An 18,704-nucleotide genomic window follows, 5' to 3' on the forward strand; every position below is an offset into this window, starting at 1 on the left:
GCTGAACGGGGTAAAAAGGGAAATCAAAGGTACTCAAACAAGTACATGCATAATGGACTCATGCTAAAGAAACACAGCAAGCAAGGGGGGTGGTTTATACACTGGTACTTCAATTATCTATGTCCAGGACAGAATATAATGTGCCGGCACCCGAGGCTGGCGGCATTCACTGCCTGCCTGCACCCGCGATCCCGTCCCCCTCAGGATCACGTGCACGCATTGGGACGGGTCACACAGCCAGATATCCACTGTCCTAACATCACCCCTCCCCAGGGGTGATCCTGACCCCTTCACCGCCTGAGGCAGCAGCAGTTGTTGCCGCCCCCCACCACGTGCGCTTACCGTTTTGTGCCTGAGGGGGTCCAGGGGGGTCCACGAGGGTGGCAGAGAGGGCCAGTACGCTAGCACAGAGAGCCTAACTGCACTCTCTGCGCTAGAACTGAATTTCTGGTTTGTAAACTGGAAATTTGGCTCTTAAAGTACCAGGAGCGGCATTTTTGCCGCCCCTAGCACCTAGTGGGGCGCTCCAGCCTGAGGCGACAGCCTCAACTCGCCTCACTGGCGAAGCGCCCCTCCCCACAATGCGTAAGCGCAATCAGTTGCAGAGGGGTCCGGAAGTGCAGTGAACTGTTCTCCTAGACCCTGTTCCCCATGTGCTACTAGGCAGCATGCCGCCCCTTCATCTATGCCGAACTAGACCTGGGCCTTTGTGGCCTTGCCACAAATCTGTGCCTGTCTATGACGAAAGGATGGAGCAGCTTCAATTATTCATAATTAAAAACAATAGGCAAAAAGAATATTCAGCACAAGCCCCATTTATTGAACTCACGTTGAAAAAGGGGTATTTTGTCCCTTAAAAGCCGAACTTTAACGAAGAAGTTGGCTATTTCGTTCTACTGCGCATGCGTCTTCCCCCAGGACATTTGAAGAAAGAAGCGGATCGCTCCCTGGTGCTCACTGCAAGAACCCCCTGACCGGTGCAGTTTTCTCCTGATCTACCGGGGGCCCTGAGGGGGTGCGGGCCCTGGTCCAATCGCACCCTCTGCTCCCCCGGTAGTTCAGCCATTGGTTGCTTAGAATTATATTTTCTTTTTTAAAACAGGTTTTCAGCGGCAATACCCTTTAATTTAGTTTGCTTTTATTTTTAACTAGTCTTCCTTATACAGCACGGAGCACGGACTCCTGTGCTTATATCCATTTAGTACTTGAAGAAAAAGTTACTTACACATTTCCCTGATTTTACATTCTCACAGATTTTGCATAATTTTTTTCTGGTCCCCTGAAAAACGGAAAATGGGGCTTGTAATGTATGTGACAATATACTGTGCCCATGGGTAACTAGTACTGTGTGGGTATTATATATGTGACAATATACTGTGCCCATGGGTAACTAGTACTGTGTGGGTATTATATATGTGACAATATACTGTGCCCATGGGTAACTAGTACAGTGTGGGTATTATGTATGTGACAATACTGTGTCTATGGGTAACAAGTACTGTGTGGGTATTACATATGTGACAATACTGTGTCTATGGGTAACTAGTGTGGTGTGGGTATAATTATATAGAGGGCAATGTGCATGGGCAGGTGTCACAGGCTAGAGATCTGGTGGGAATAATTGTGAGCAGAAGAGACGTCAGAAGTAGAGATGAGAGTCTGCCATGAGAACGTGCCACATGTGGAGATGAGACAGGAGCTGAGCGCAGAGGCTGTAGCTGCCATCTGTCAGGCCGGCTGCAGAGGGAGTGTGGGAGCCAGAAGAGCCGCATTCTCCACTGGGAGGGGGTTGCCAGCAGCTGCTCCACCCTCACTTTGTGTCAGCAGGTAGAGCACAGCAGCAGCAACATTCCCCGGGGAAGGACGGCTCCGTGTCCTGGGAACAGTCGGAACGACAGGGTGGGAGGAATCGCTTTCTGGAGGATGTCGCTGGATATGTGCAAAGCTGCGAGCGAGCCGCCCTGGGGTTAGGACCGCGGAGCGAGCACAGAGGGAAACAAATGAATGGGCACGGGGAGAAGAAGCTAAACTGAATCTGCAGGAGTAGCAACGGAATAAACTAAATAGTGTGTGTGTGAGGGGGAGCACTGTATTCCCTGAGGCCGGAGAGGCCCTGCTGTCATGGAAGGGGGTTCGTGTGCTCCCCTCCCCTGGGGGTGAGCCCGTCCCGCGGAGCACAGCAGCCCATGGCTTTCCGGGACTAGCGAGCCGCACTATGGGTGCCCGCTGCTGGCTGCAGTATGAATAGAGCCCGGCTGCAGCTGGCATTCCTCTGGCTGCTGCTCACGGTGACTCTCCAGGCGGTGGCTTCTGCCATGGGCACCACGGAACGAGAGATGGATGTGAAGGCGCTGATTCGGGTGATCCCGCTGCAGGCGGACGAGAGCGGGGCGGCACAAGAGAACCTGACCCTGGAAGGACTATTTGCCCGGGTGGCAGAGATTAGCCCGGCGGAAGGAAAACTTCTCCAGGTGAGTGTCAGCTGCACCTGCATTCGTCTCCTACTGCTGCTTCTGCACTTGTTGTTCAACTACTACTCCCAGCAGGCTCCGGGGTTAATGGGGGTTACAGTTGTCCGCAGCTGCATTTATAGACATTGTGCGAGATTAGTGCTGCCTGGAGCCCAGAGCCGGCTGCTTATAAGGGGTCTTGTCTCAAATCTGCACTCATTCTGTGGCCACTTCTTTTATACTCTTCCTTCATTTAGGTTACAGGGTAACACCACCCAAAAAACTGTATCAAGAAAGAAAACAACCTACTGAGCTACTTTCCAACATATAAAGCTGTTTGTTAATGTAATATCCACTGACAGCAGTGTCTGTATTTGCAATATATAAGACAATATAGGAAAATAAAACTATAGACTGAAGGCTGCCCTGTCTGTTAACCCACCAGAAATCTCTCTAATCCAGCCCAGTACCTTTTTATTTCACTTGATCGCTTGGTTATTTCTTGGTTCTTGAGAAAATATGAGTACGTGGGTAGATGTACTGGGTTATTCTTCCAGCAGTGTCATATACAGGGTTTGTTATCCGGAAACCCGTTATCCAGAAAGCTCCGAATTTCAGAAAGGCTCTCATCCCATAGACTCCAAATTTTTAAAAATGATTTCCTTTTTCTCTGTAATAATAAAACAGTATTGTGTACTTGATCCACACTATGGGGCACATTTACTAAGCTCGAGTAAAGGATTTGAAGTAAAAAAACTTTTTTTTGGGTACTTCGACCATTGAATAGGCTACTACGACCTTTGACTACGACTTCGATTCGAACTAAAAATCGTTCGACTATTCGACCATTCGATAATCGAAGTACTGTCTCTATAAAAAAAACTTTGACTACCTACTTCGCCACTTTAAACCTACTGAGCACCAAACAATTTTCCAGCGTCACCTACTGAGCACCAATGTTAACCTATGGGGACCTTCCCCCTAAGGTTTCTAAGCTTTTTCTGATCGAAGGAAAATCCTTCGATCGATGGATTAAAATCCTTCGAATCATTCGATTCGAAGGATTTAATCGTTCGATCGAACGATTTTTCCTTCGATCGTTGATCAAAGTATTTGCGGTAAATCCTTCGACTCCGATATTCAAAGGATTTTACTTCGAGGGTCGAATATCGAGGGTTAATTAACCCTCAATATTCGACCCTTAGTAAATGTGCCCCTAAGATATAATTAATCCTTAATTGAAGCAAAACCAGTGGGTTTACTTAAAGGGGGGGTTCACCTTTATGTAACTTTTAGTATGTTATAGAATGGCTTATTCTAAGCAACTTTTCAGTTGTCCATCATTTTTTCTTACTTATAGTTTTAGACTTATTTGCCTTCTTCTCACTCCTTACAGCTTTCAAATAGGGGTCACTGACCCCATCGAAAAAACAAATGCTCTGTAAGGCTAAACATGAATTGTTACTGCTACTTTTTAATACATCCTTCTATTCAGGCCTCTCATATTCATATTTTTGTCTCTTATTTAAATCAGTATATGATTGCTAGGGTAATTTGGACCCTACCAACCATACTACAGAAATGGCTGGAGAGCTCCTGAATAAAAAGCTAAATAACTAAAAAAAAACACAAATAATAAAAAATGAAACCCAAATGAAAATCATCTCAGAATATCACTCTCTACATCATAGTAAAAGTTAATTTAAAGGCGAACAACCCCTTTAATGTTGACATGATTCTCTAGTGGACTTAAAGTATGAAGATCCAAATTATGGAAATATACGTTATCCGGAAAACCCCAGAGCATTCTGCATAACAGGTCCCGAGCATTCTGGATAACAGGTCCCATACCTGTATTTGTGTTTAATTTTACCCTTGTGTGTAGATTTTCTTGTTGTTTTCTAATGTGCCATGTACCCATCAGGGGCAGAAAAAATGTCCCTTCAGTATGGGCAGTGTATGGGGTTGGGAGACAGGAATGACTGTACAGATCATCTCATCATCAACTCAGATTCAAACCGTAAATTATTAATAATAATGTACTTATAAAGCACCAACATATTCCAGGCAGTGTGCAATTCTGTCATGCAGTGACATAATGTATTGCTATTTAGGATATTATATTGTCCAGTATATTGAATATATTAGCATGTTCCAGACACAGAATACATAGAACACAGAATGGAGCCGACAAGGTAGGTGCCTGCAGTCTATAGGGTGACATTAAAGAGGGCACATGTGTTCCATATATATATATATATATATATATATATATATATATATATATATATATATATATATATATATATATATATATATAGTCACAACTTCCTATATAAAAGGAACTTCAGATTGGGAAAGTAACTTTGTATCCCAAACTATATAATGTACCCCACCGTCTCCCCTGATAAAATCTGTTGGTTGGTCGCCACTGGATAATTATAGCATTGACTCGAGGAACTCTAAACCAAAATGAACTGGAATAAATTCAACGTAATCTCCGCAGACCAAAATATGCGCAGAACTCTGCTTTTATTTATCAAAGCAGCTGTAGAATTTCATGTATACTGTACTTAAGATTTGTTTACTATGTATAGGCTTTATGTGGCATTACTCCCCTGTAGTGATATTTAAATAGTATTCAGTATATTTTCATTAGGTGGTAAATAGATCTATGGTAGTTTGGTACATGGCCTAGTTTAAAGCATCGGGTATAATCATATTAGATATTGATGGTGTAAATTACTGTTTTGTCATAAATTGTATATTTATTTATAATACACAAGAACCAAGAATATCCTGGGAATTCTATCCTCCTAATACACAAAAGCCATGAATATCTTGTAAATTATATCCTTATAAACGGTGAGTTCTGATGTCATCAGTTATAAACGGTGAGTTCTGATGTCATTTCTGTCACATGACTCACTGAAACTTGTGTATTATAATAAATAAAGTACCCCCAGTTGCAAAATATAAGGATATTAGAAGTTACCTCGGAGTTCCATGACATGTATAAAAACACTCGGCCTTCAGCATCGTGTTTTTATATGGTCATGAAACTCCTCGGTAACTTATAATATCCTTATAATACACAAAAGCCATGAATATCCTGTAAATTATATCCTTATAAACGGTGAGTTCTGATGTCATCAGTTATAAACGGTGAGTTCTGATGTCATTGCTGTCACATGACTCACTGAAACGTGTGTATTATAATAAATAAAGTACCCCCAGTTGTAAAATATGAGGATATTAGAAGTTACCTCGGAGTTACCTCGGAGTTCCTTCGGCCTCGTGTTTTTATATGGTCATGAAACTTCTCGGTAACTTATAATATCCTTTTATTTTACAAGAGGGGGTACTTTATTCACTATATATTTTACAAGAGGGGGTACTTTATTCACTATATAAACAGTGCTTAGAGATGTCATCGGTTATAATTGGAGCTTAGTGATGTCATGTCTGTCACATGACTCACTGAAACTTGTGTGTTATAATAAATAAAGTACCCTTTGTTAAAAAATATGAAGTCACCTCGGAGTTCCATGACCATGTATATGGTCATGAAACTCCTTTGTAACTTATAGTATCCTTATATTTTACAATAGGGGGTACTTTATTCACTATATATATATATATATATATATCTATATATATATATATATATATCTATATATATATATATATATATATATATCTATATAGATATATAGATATATATATATATATATAAAACTCAAGAGCCGACACATGACTCACTGAAACCATTGCGTTTTAAAAAAATAATGTACCCTCTGTTGTTAAATATGAAATATGAGGACTTGGTGTCATCAGTTATAGTCAATGATGGAATTTGTGTCACATGACTCACTGAAACTTGTGTATTATAACAAATAATTTACCCCCAGTTGTAAAATATGAGGGTATTTGAAGTCACCTTAACGTACCCTGATCTCCTCTATAACTTTTAATATCCTTCCTTATATTTTACAATAGGGGGGCATTATTCCGTATATATATATATATAAAAAATGTCTCTGTCTTAAATATATTGATAATGGGTTGAGTGCAGAGGACCTCTTGTAGTTGACTATATATATATATATATATATATATATATATATATATATATATATATATATATATAATATATAGTAGTTTATTTTCATTTTTTCTGCCAATGAGAGATGTGTGGTTGGGACCGTTCAGATCGTGGCATGTTTGCATGTGGGAGAGGGAGAAGCAGCAGATGTGTTAGAATTAGGAGTAGAATTGACTCTGTAAAGGCTTTAGGCCTCCTTTTGAAACCTATATTTACATCACTATGGTAAGCCTTGGAGAATCCTAAATCTATTCAAGCACAGAATTAAAGCTTCTAACCATGGGGTAAATCTGCCTCTAAAAGCACAATGGCTGAAAAGTCGCCATTGAAAACCTTTTTAAAATATCACTCATCTGTATTGTCGTACATGTTGGGAACGTTATATCTTCTAAAAGCCCTAATGGCACATTTGATGTACCCTTTGAGGACTGTTGTGCTGTTATATTTTTCCGTTCATGGGAGTTCAGGCTTCTCAGTGTGTTTTGCCTGGTGTACTATACATGAAGATGATAGAAGTGAAAGGGTCACTTCTAGAAAAGATTGTGTGGCATTATTAGCAGAAATATCAGGGGGAAAAAATGAATTCAATCCTTCCATTTTTTTCCAGGCAAGGGAGCGGGGCTTTACAAATGTAATCATTTCCTGGAGGCTGTATTTGGGGGCTACAAATTCAAGCATGTCATTAACTCTTTGACTAACGTGGCCCTTTGATCTCGCCGCACAGTGTGCTGCCAGTAAATATGCTGCGCGGCACAGACCAAAGAGAAAGCCGGAAACTAAAGACCTGTGGTGGCAGTTGGGTTCTTGACAGCTGCCACCATAGATATTGCCATCTATGGCAGGCAAGAACTTAAACCAGGGATTTTTATATAGGGTTACCATACTTTATAAGGATACTCCGCTTTAAAGGAGAAGGAAAGGCTAAAATTAAGCAAGCTTTATCAGAAATGTCTATATAAATACACCATTATACCCTATAAGTCAGGGGTCCCCAACCTTTTTTTACTTGTGAGCCACATTTAAATGTAAAAAGAGTTGGAGAGCAACACAAGCATGAGAAAGTCCATGGGGATGTCAAATAAGGACTGTGATTGGCTGTTTGTTAGCCCCTATGTGGACTGGTAGCCTACACTGTTTGGCAGTACACCTGGTTTTTATGAAACCAAAACTTGCCACTAAGCCAGGAATTCAAATATAAGCACCTGCTTCAAGGCCACTGGGAGCAACATCCAAGGGGTTGGTGAGCAACATGTTGCTCGCGAGCGACTGGTTGGGAACCAGTGCTCTAAGTAATGCTGCTCTGAGTCCTCTGTCAAAAGAAACACTGTATTTCTTTCCATCTATTGTGTACACATGGACTTTTGTGTCAGACTTCCTGTTTTCAGCATTAACCTCCAGGGCTTGGGCTTGAGCATGCCCCCCAACCTGCTGTAATCTGAGCCCAGAGCTATAAGTGAGCAGGAAGAGACTCAGGCAGGAAGTGATGTCACACCAAGCTAATATGGCAGCTGCTATGCTAAACAAACAAAGAGATTCTAGAGTTGTTTACTCATGTATAGTAAAGCAATCTATAGAATAAATATAGCATTATAGCTTGCACTATTGTGACTAATCTATTGGCAATAAACTGCTTCTGTAGCTTTCCTTCTCCTTTAATATGGTGAGATGTATTTGGGCCCTTACCCTTCATGGGGCCGCTGGAGCCGTGACAGTAAGATCGAAAACAGATCAGTAAAGGTATGCGTGTTTCCATGGTGGGGGGGTATGTAACGCCACCGAAATGTGTTAATTCTGTATGACATATATTTTTCATCAAACCACATTTAGAATTATCTGGTGTTCCAGTGGGCCAGTCCAACCCTGTAACCAACCATGGGGAGCATCAGTTGAGTGAGTGAAGTTCCACATCAGATACTAATGCCTTTCCACTGGCTAATAAAGGGATACTGACAAGTCTAGACATATCATTCTTCTCTCCTGCCCAAATGCCAAAGGGATTCTGAACTGGAAGATCACATGATTGTACAGCCATAAATGTTTTAATTTTTTTTTTTTTTGGGGATGTCAGGGGAATGATACGCCTGAACTTGTTAATATCCCTTTAAATGTGAAACCAATATAATATGTGTGTGTGTAATATACATATATACGAAGAAGTCTTGGTGACAAATAGCAAAGAACTGGCATAAATCACTTTCTATAAAAATTATTGGGATACGCCTGTAAGGATGGTGCATGGTAACAAATATTATGATATGCAGATATATCTGTGACATTCACTGAATGATTAACCTCCATCTTACTCATAGCTCTAAACCCAAAGCTTGGGATAAATGAGCCCCAGCATCCACTCAGTGGCGGGCCAAGCTGGCTGGGCGCCCTAGACAACTGGGCTGGCCTTAACTCCCCCATGCACATGTGCAAGCGAGCGTCGATGTGCTGATTAGCAGACACAATTGGGGGGAGCTGGCAGTTGGGGCACAAGGGCCTACCAAGGGCCTACAAGGGCTTACAATCTCTTCTAGCTGGGGTAAACCACGAGGGGGCAACTAATCCCCCGGTCTGTCTTCACCCAAAAGGATTGACTTTTTTTTAACTATTAACATTTTCATCTCCTAATAACCTCAGTCCTTCCTGCCACATGAGTCCCAGTGTTGTCTCTATCAGAACCCCAGCCCAGCTGTCACTTATAACTGCACCCATAGGGCACAGGGGACAAATACTGTCACAATCAAAGTTTGCCCAGGTGCAGTAACCATAGCAACCAATAAGATGCTTGCTTTTAAACAGGTGACAAGTAAATATGACCTACTGATCGGTTGATATGGGTTACTGCACCCTGGCGAGTGTAATGTCTTTTATTATATTACACAAAATTACATTTTTTGTCTATGCTATTTAAAAAATAATTGCTTTCCTGAGCAGTACAGGATACAGCACAGTTTCATGTTTTGCTGTTTAATATGTAAGCCTTTCAGATATCATGCCAACCCAAATTTTTCATGAGTGCTTTTTACCCCCTCTCCTGATCCCCCGCAGCCAGTTTACTCTTAAATTCATTGTAACCCTTTGAAAGCCTATAAACCCTTAGAGGCAGATTTATCAAGGGTTTGAAACGGCTATGGAGTTATTCAAATTCAATTTGAGTTTTCGAATTCCTTTATTTGCCACCTAAAACTTGCCGAATTGCTGTTTAAATCAATGGGAGACGTCCAGGGATTAATTTTGAGTTGTTTTCAGTCTTCCTTACAGTCAAGTTTTTTTCAGAGAAAAAACTCTAATTGAGTTTTTAAAATTTCGATTGGTAGAATTTCAAATTTATGGGAGTTTGGAGGAGTTTTTAAAAACTCACATGAATTCAAAAATCGACCTTTTATAAATGTGCCTTTTAATGCTGTGAGGTTTGTATTTGTGGTGAACTCTTATATAGTTGAATTTAAGAGTAAAACAGATTTAAGGGTAATCCAGTATGTGGAAAGATTTACATATTTTTCCAAATGGTAGAATTGGCCCATCATACAGAAAAAAATTGTTAAATTTCCCCAAGCAACACTTGCCAATGGCACACAGGATTTTGTAACAGCGACCGGGCTAGTAGCCCTTCCAGTTCACAGAAATATGAATACTGTGATATCTGAACCACTGGGAATAGTTGTTTTACAGAAGACAAACTGTTGCCTCCCTACCCCCTGGCATCACATCAAACAAGCTTTTAAAGCCTTTACTAAAATGTCTCTGGTAGCATTTACTAAACTATAAAGGCTCAAACCCGCAGAGGTTCAATATGGGGTTCTGAACCACTGGAAAAGATTTGTTACTGGTGTGAACATGGTACTTTGTTCTGGGGGATATAGATGGTCACAAGTCAAAGGCAAGGTTTTGCTTGTTTGGCGACCTGCTTGAGGTGGGTGATATCAGATACAGGTGGTGGGCGCGAAGACCGCATCAACTAACCAATGTGGTTCTCGATTCGAAGGGTTTTCTAAACCTGCCCGATCGACATCTGGACATATTTCAGACAGATATCGGTCAGGGAAGCTTGTCGGAGTGCCCCATACAATGGCCAATAAGTTGCCAACTTTGTCTTTGGCAGCTTTTATCGGCCCACGTATGGCCACCTTAAAGGAGAACTAAAGCTTAACCAAAGAAGTAGGCTAGAAGTGTTTTACATTATATTTTGGGCTTCTGTATTACCCCGAGGCAACCACAGTTCTCCAAAGATGCCCCAGTAGCTCCCCATCTTTTTTTCTGCTGATTCACTGCAAATGCTCTGTGCTGCTGTCACTTACTGAGCTTAAGGCCCCCATACATGGGCCGATTAAAGCTGCCGACAGACCGAGTCGGCAGCTTATTGGCTCGTGTGGGGGGCACTCCGATGGACTTTCCCGATCGATATCTGGCCAAAAGTTGGCCAGATGTCGATTGGCAGGGTTAGAAATCCCGTCAGTTCGTGGCCACATCTGTTTGTTCATGTGGTCCCGCGATCTGACCGCCCGTATTGCCTCCATTCTGATCCAATTGTTGGGCCCTGGGGCCCACGATCGGATCAGCCCGATATCGCCCACCTCAATGTGGGCATATCGGGGAGAGATCCGCTCATTTGGCGACATTGCCAAACAAGCGGCTCTCCCTGTGTTTGGCCACCTTTAGGCACCCACTCAAAATATACAGTACACATAGAATATACATGTCACAATATAAGGCTGATTGTGCAACTAGCATCAGAATTTAATAATCAACCCTGTAGCATCAGCTTATTACAGGCCAACTTAAATTTCTGCTTAATAATTTTCAACTACCCCTAAGCTGAGCTTCTCAACAGCTGCTCAGAGCCCACTGAGCATGTGACACTTTCCAAGATGGTGACCCCCCCCCCCTGTGACAAGTTTGAAGTCCTGGATCATTGCTGCTATTGACAAGATGAAACTTTAGGCTGGTGCAATAAGTTCACTGTATAAAATATGGCATTTTATCCATATTAATTTTTAGGGTTTAGTTCTCCTTTAAGGCTATACTTTGTGTCAAAATACTACACAATGTAGGATTGGTGTCAAGAGGCATGTGGTAGTACCCTAAATGTATACAAGTATAACTGGGTGTGTCTCAACAAACTTCTGTGGATGAAGGGGTCCCTCTGGCTTGCCTTGAGCTACACATAACATTTTGTCTGATTGACTATCCCTCAATTACATGCAACTGGGCTGGGGGTGTGGCTGGTACATCAGGGGTGGTGCTATAAAATTGGGGGGGGGGGCAGGGCAGTGATGTCTGGGGGGAAGTATTCCATGGATCTTTGCTGGATATTAAGTACATTGGGTTTCAGCAGCAGTCTGTAGATTCAGAACCCAAAATATGGCAACCATCATTTTGGGGGATATCATTAATTCTGTTTCGATAAAATGGTTGACATTTCTGGCAATTTCTACTCCTGTCCTCTTTTCATTTTGCTCTTTCTCAATTGCTCGCTGTTTTTATGTTGTATCTCCATGCACAAATAAGCTTGTGATTTTTCATTGTTGTTCTCTATGTCCATCCTCCTACATTGCCGAGCTGGCTTTTTAGAGAAATCTGCTGAGGCGTTCCTATGAAAGTATATCCCTCTACGTACATCATTTATTCCGCGGTTGCGTAATGTGGTGGTTAAACTGCAGACAATAATCCTGGACAGCGACAGGGCAAACGATGCTGGTTTCTGAAATGCCTTCACACATATCATTATGATTCATTCTGTTTGATGAAGTCATTTAGTATGTGGGTGAAACGCAGTGGTGCCAAGGCATTGTGCGCGGGCACAGGATTCACAAAAGCCACTTGTTTTCAGCGCTTGTTTGATTATGCACGTGCCGTACAAGCTGCTACTAAATCAGGGCTACAATAACCTTCTGTCAGATATTTTGTAAATATTTAGGGGGCCTTGTAAGCATTCCGTACAGTCTTTATATAATGTGCACATGGGTGCCCTGCAAGGATAAACATCATTGCTGGAGCTGAAGATTGGTGTTTACATTGAATTTGTGGTGGAAGAGCGGAAAAGGCTGAGATGTGAGTGGATTAAACGCTTTAAATACGCAGAGAGAAAATAAATATGGTTATGGTGAACGGGGCAGGCCGTCTCCTTTAGGACGGAAAGAGAGAGAGGGGGGGAGAGCATTGGGAATAATACAGTGAAAAGAAGATGATCAGACTCTACTGTAGCTGTAGAACTGCTGAATAAAAGCTAAATAACTCAAAAACTACAAATAATAACAAATTAAAACCGATTACAAATTGAACCAGACTACCAGAAGATGTTGATCTTTTAATGTAACTCACAGTAAAGATTTTTAATTTTTGTGACCCGCATGGAATCTTTGAGTACATGGATGCTCCCTTTTCTGCTGTTACAAATAGAGCTCATTACCTGCACTCGGCCCGCCTCTACACACCACACTTCACTGGTGTCTAGTCTTTAAACGGGTGGTTCACCTTTCAGGTAACTTTTAGTATGTTATAGAACATCCAGTTCCTAGCAACTTGCAATTGGTCTTCATTATTTATATTTAATTGTTTTTTAATTATTTGCCTTTTTCTCTTGACTCTTTCCAGCTTTCAAATGGGGGGGGGGGCACTGATCCCATCTAGAAAACACCTGCTCTGCAAGGCTACACATTTATTGGTATTGCTAGTTTTTCTATATCTTTCTATTCAGGCCCTCTCCTATTCATATTCCATTCTCTTAATCAAATCAGCTCATGGTTGCTAGGTTGCTAATATGTACCCTAGCAACCAGATTACAGCAACTGCAAAAATGTGTCATTTATATATAGTGAATATATAGTGAATAAAGTATATATATAGGATTAGGGATGCACCGAATCCACTATTTTGGATTCGGTCGAAACCCCGAATCCTTCTCGAAAGATTCAACCATATACCGAATCCGACAAAAAGTCACTTGATTTCCCTCCCCGCCCCTAATTTGCATATGCAAATTATGATTCGGTTCAGCTGGGCCGAATCCCGAACCAGATTCGGTGCATCCCTAATAAGGATACTATAAGTCATCGAGGAGTTCCATGACCATATTTTATACAGGTCATAGAACTGTGTGTATTGCATGTTACATGTAGTATTATGTGATTTCGTTCTGCCCCATGGGTCTGTACCCACTAGGGTGGGGATCGACTAATAAATACATAATAAGTCTATATAAATTATATTGCTCAATAAATAATCACTTATTCAAAGCTATTATTTATTATAGAGCCAAAGCGTTTTACTGTTGTAATAAAATTATAAACACATGCATACAGATACATAAGGTGGCATGAGTTTAAAGAATCCATTTAGGTTGGGTTATTTTTTTTTTGCTCTCTGTGGCTCAGGTACCTGTCTTTGCTCAAGTGAGCAGGTATAGTAGTACTTCCCTTTATTACATGAGGCTTAAAGGAACAGTAACGTATACAAATGAAAATGTTTTAAAGCAATGAAAATTGAATGTACTGTTGCTCTGCACGGGTAGAACTGGTGTCTTTGCTTCAGTAACTCTGCTATAGTTTATATAATCAAGCTGCTGTGTAGCAGATAAGTTGTGAGATAACTGTGACATACATTTTTCTTATTTAAATTGCATCTCAAATTTAATCCCTTCATGAGTTTTCACGTGATAAACCTTTTTCTCACTGAATTGAATCTGGCTCATTGTGTGTAAATGTGATAGAGACTATGACTGTAGGTTCCATTGGGGCAGGGACTAGGGTTGCCACCTGGGGGGGGACGGGAACAAAAGGGGTGGTCCGCCACGCAAAAGGGGGCGGAGACACTCAATTGTGGCACAAAAGGGGGTGGGCCACATCACACAATGGCAAGAAGGCCAAAAAAGGTAGGTTCTGAGAGAATTGGGGGCAGGCCAAAGACTTTTTTTTTAGGGGTATTAGAAATTTAACGGCAACTACATTACCGGTAAATTTGTATTACTGGCATCGGCCTTGGCAGGTGTTTTACCGGCTAGGCCAGTAAAATACCGGCCGGGGACTGATATAAATGAGGTTTATTATTAATAATAATATACAATACAATACAATACAGGTATCCAGATCCGTTATCTGGAAACCCATTATCTAGAAAGTTTTGAATTGTGGAAAGGCCATCGCCAATAGCCTTCATTTTATCCAAATAATCCAAATGTTTAAAAATGATTCCCTTTTTCTCTGTAATAATAAAACAGTACCTTGTACTTGATCCAAACTAAGATATAATTAATTGGAAACAATTGGAAACAAAACCATTTGGGTTTATTTAATGTTTACACGATTTTCTAGTAGAGTTAAGGTAAGAAGATCCAAATTATGGAAAGATCCATTATTCGGAAACCCCAGTTCCTGAGCAGTGTGGATAACAGGTCCAATACCTGTACTATTGCAATCCTGCTAATCAGCCAGACTGGGCAATCTTGCTCATATAGATGTACGTTCATAGCAATGACTGACTGTCAATTTGTTTTTGGGATGTAGAGATGTATAAGTGGAGGAACCAGTCCATCAAGGTACCAAGAGGCAGATAATCAGAGTAGCAAAAGAGTTTATTGAGCTAAGCAGGTGCTATTTAGATAGAAGCATACATAATAAAGGCTCCTATAGAGTAATAAGCACACTTGCTTTAATTGACTGCTTTGTAGCTTGTCATCATTTCCCCCTCCTTTAGCAAAAAGATATCATTTTATACCCCTTGTTTCTCCTGTGGAAACAAATAGCTGATAGTATTATCACAGTTGCCATTGAAAGTTGTTTTGCATGGAAAGATGTAAAGTGTGTGTGAGGGAAAAACTGGGAATGTAAAGAGCTGCCTCTGACTCACTCAGTACATGTGTGGTACGGTGTCCCAGAGGAGACAGTTCCCACACACGCACAGCTTCATGCTTTCATATACACCACCTCTTGTCTCCCCTTTTCACTGTTAGGATAAATTTAAATTATCATTATTAACACCTATTTCTAAAGCTCCAAAATATTCCTCAGCACTGTACAATAAAAGGGTGTATACACAAGATTACAAACAAAAACAAGCAGATAACCTTTTGAAAGAGGCAAAGAAGGCCCTGCCCAAAAGAGCTCACATTCTAAAATCTGTATTGTCAGGTCCGTAACATTTGCAGAACAATGCATTATATTTTTATTACTTTAAAACTTTAATTTCATGTGCAAAACTTTAATGGTGTAAGTTGACGTTTCGGTCATATATCGGTCATTGACCTTTATCAAAGTCACCATCATACATATATAATTTAAAAAGAAATACAGGTTTAGGATCTATTATCCAGAATGCTTGTGACGGTTTTTTGGATAAGGGATTTTTCTGTAATTTAGCATACCTTCAGTCTGCTAAAAATTATTTAAACATTTTATAAACCCAATGGGATTGTTTTGCCACTACTAATGATACTGATTTATTATTACAGAAAAAAAGAAATCATTTTTAAAATTAGAAGTGCTTGAAATGGACTCTATTTGGAAATGCAAAATTATGCATTTTCGGCACAAAATCCGCTCCATGTGTGTGCATAAAGACTGATGCTGTGCCTCAGTGCACTTAAGCCACGAAGAAGATGGGAGCGGAATTGCTATTTCTCTGCCTGCATATAAATGCCTGGTGTGGCATTAGCAGTAAAGGGAGCAATAGGTGTATACCCACAACTTGTAAGGTAAGGGCACACAGGCAGATTCTCCCGAAGTTGCCTCACGAGGAAACTTCGGAAAACAGAACGCCGCGAGTGTCATCCTGCTGGCGATTTTTCGTTCTAGCCGGCGGGAAGGTAGGGGAAGGCAGCTCGGGGAGATTTTCGACCCGAAGAAGAGGAGATTTGTAGCTGGGGCGACTTACCCTAAGGGTAAGGTCACACTGAGCGTTTCTGGGAGATTCGGCCTGGCGACTAATCGTCTCGTCTTTGTGGCGACCAATCTTCCCGAACGCCTTCCCTCACTCTGCGCTGGCTAAAATGAAAAATCACCGGCGCTAATGACACGCAGCAATTCGTTTTCCCGAAGTTGCCTCACGAGGAAACTTCGGCCGACTTCGGAAAACAAATCGGCGCGTGTGATTAGCGCCGGCGTTTTTTCATTTTAGCCAGCGCAGGATAAGGGAAGGTGTTCGGGGAGATTGGTCGCCGCAAAGGCGAGGCGATTATTCGCCAGGCTAGTAAATCTCCCCTTACCCTAAAGATTATTGTTTTTTGTCCATGCTATTTATGTGCATTTGCAATCAGTGTTTCTTTGATCCCCTCTGGCACCCAGGAAGCTCTGGTAAATGAGTTTGGCAAAGAAAACAGCAAAGCAGGACACGACCTTTCAGAGCTTATCGCTTCCCTAATAAAAATGGGTAGGAAGGGATACATCATAGGCTCCGCTCCATTTGCCTTTTCTTTTTATTACCACAAGAGACAAAAGAAATTGTTTTATAGCCGAGCTACGTGCAGCTGCTGGCAGGAATGATTAGAAGCAACATGTAAGGGGAGAACCGCAGAAATTCCAAGCTCTACCATAGCAAAGTACAAATACTGTGCCTTTATTCAAAGAGAAGGATTCCGTGAACTTATAGTTAAAGGGAAACCATCACTGCTACATACTGTACTGGATGTTTCCTAAATAAACATTTTTTTCTTGTATATCAGCAACAGCACTCACGCTATATCTTCTTTATGTGTGGTGCAAGTCCCAGTGAGGTTTCCCGTTATCCCTCGATATTTACATATATACAATATATACAATATGCAAATATATACAATAAACAAATAAATGTTTAATATATATATATATATTTATCTATCTCGAAGTCCATGAAAGCACTCACAGCAACCGCCATCAAACGTGTATCACTCTATCTTTATTTGTGCATGGTGTATCAACGTGTTTCAGCTCACATGGAGCCATCGTATTATTATTATATAATAAACATTTATTTGTGAGATTCCCAACCGAATATTCCCTGGTTTCAACCAATTCACTGAGACTTTCATGTGCTTTAATTGGCGGTTTCCAGCATGAGGCAGCAATCAGTAATGCAGAAAGTCCCAAAATACAGAAAGGCTGACATTTTATCCAAATAATCCAAATTTTTAAAAATGATTTCCTTTGCTTCTGTAATAATAAAACAGTCGCTTGTACTTCATCTCAACTAAGTTATAATTCATACTTATTGGAAGCAAAACCAGCCTATTATGGTTATTTAAAGGGGAACTCCACAAAAACGTTACTTAAGCTTTTTGAAAAGTAAACATAATTTCAAGCAACTATGCAGTACACGTCAATTAAAAAATATGCTGTCTTTCCATGATTTTTAATGGTTTCTGATAGTTCCCTAAGCCTAGCCCCCTCCTCTCCTGCTGATCTATCTGACTACTTTGCTGAGCTGACTGACTACCGTTACTTTGTATCAACAGCCAGCTGTCCGTAGCCTGCATCCTCCAAACCCCGCTATTCCCTGAACATGTGATTTCAATAAGGAAAGGAACATCACATTGCAATGCACTGTGGGTTATGTAGTTCCTGCATGCTGTCTGTGAGCTGCAGAGAAGTTATTACAATTTGTAACATCAGAGTTTAATCCCTCCTTCCCTGCCAGGATTTCAAATGATGCAGAATGGAAAAAACTGTTAAACAGCTGGATTGCAGCAAAGAAATGGCATTTATTCATACTTTTTGAAGAAACAGGTAACTGTTATGGATATATTAGGGGTTTCTGTGTTATGTGGGCCTCTTTATCAAATTTTGGTTTGAAAGCCAGAGTTCCCCTTTAATGATTTTCTAGTAGATTTAAGGGATAAAAATCCACATTATGGAAAAAAACGTTATCCGGAAAACCCCAGGTCTGGTGAATTCTGTAGAACAGGTCCCCTTTCCTTTACTGACACACGGCACGCTGGAGTTGTTTGCAGTAGAAAAAAAATGATGTTGAGGGTGCACATTCATAAACCAAAAACAATTGTGAAAATAATAAAACATATCATTCCCCCCTTTAAGAGGAAGAAGCACAGGGGCATGAGGATAGCCAATGGGCTTGTATGACTGGACAGCTGACAGTCCATTAGTTTGTGTATCCTATTTGTTTTACATTAGTGCACAGGGCTGCAGAACTTGCCAGCACTATAGGAATAAACGATGATACTTACAATACCA

The 18,704-nt window shown here is 41.0% G+C and overlaps 1 protein-coding gene across 1 annotated transcript in view; it reads left to right on the forward strand.

The window, feature by feature from the left end:
* The first annotated feature begins 1,508 nt into the window (after positions 1-1,508).
* rnf43.L (ring finger protein 43 L homeolog) overlaps positions 1,509-18,704 on the forward strand; it is a 58,885-nt gene continuing 41,689 nt past the window's right edge. The window contains exon 1 of the mRNA XM_018246222.2: positions 1,509-2,471. Within this exon, the coding sequence (XP_018101711.1) occupies positions 2,241-2,471 (231 nt within the window). The 5' untranslated portion in view covers positions 1,509-2,240. The remainder of the gene's footprint in view (positions 2,472-18,704) is intronic.

Source organism: Xenopus laevis, chromosome 2L, assembly GCF_017654675.1.
Source record: "Xenopus laevis strain J_2021 chromosome 2L, Xenopus_laevis_v10.1, whole genome shotgun sequence".
Lineage (NCBI taxonomy): Eukaryota > Metazoa > Chordata > Amphibia > Anura > Pipidae > Xenopus > Xenopus laevis.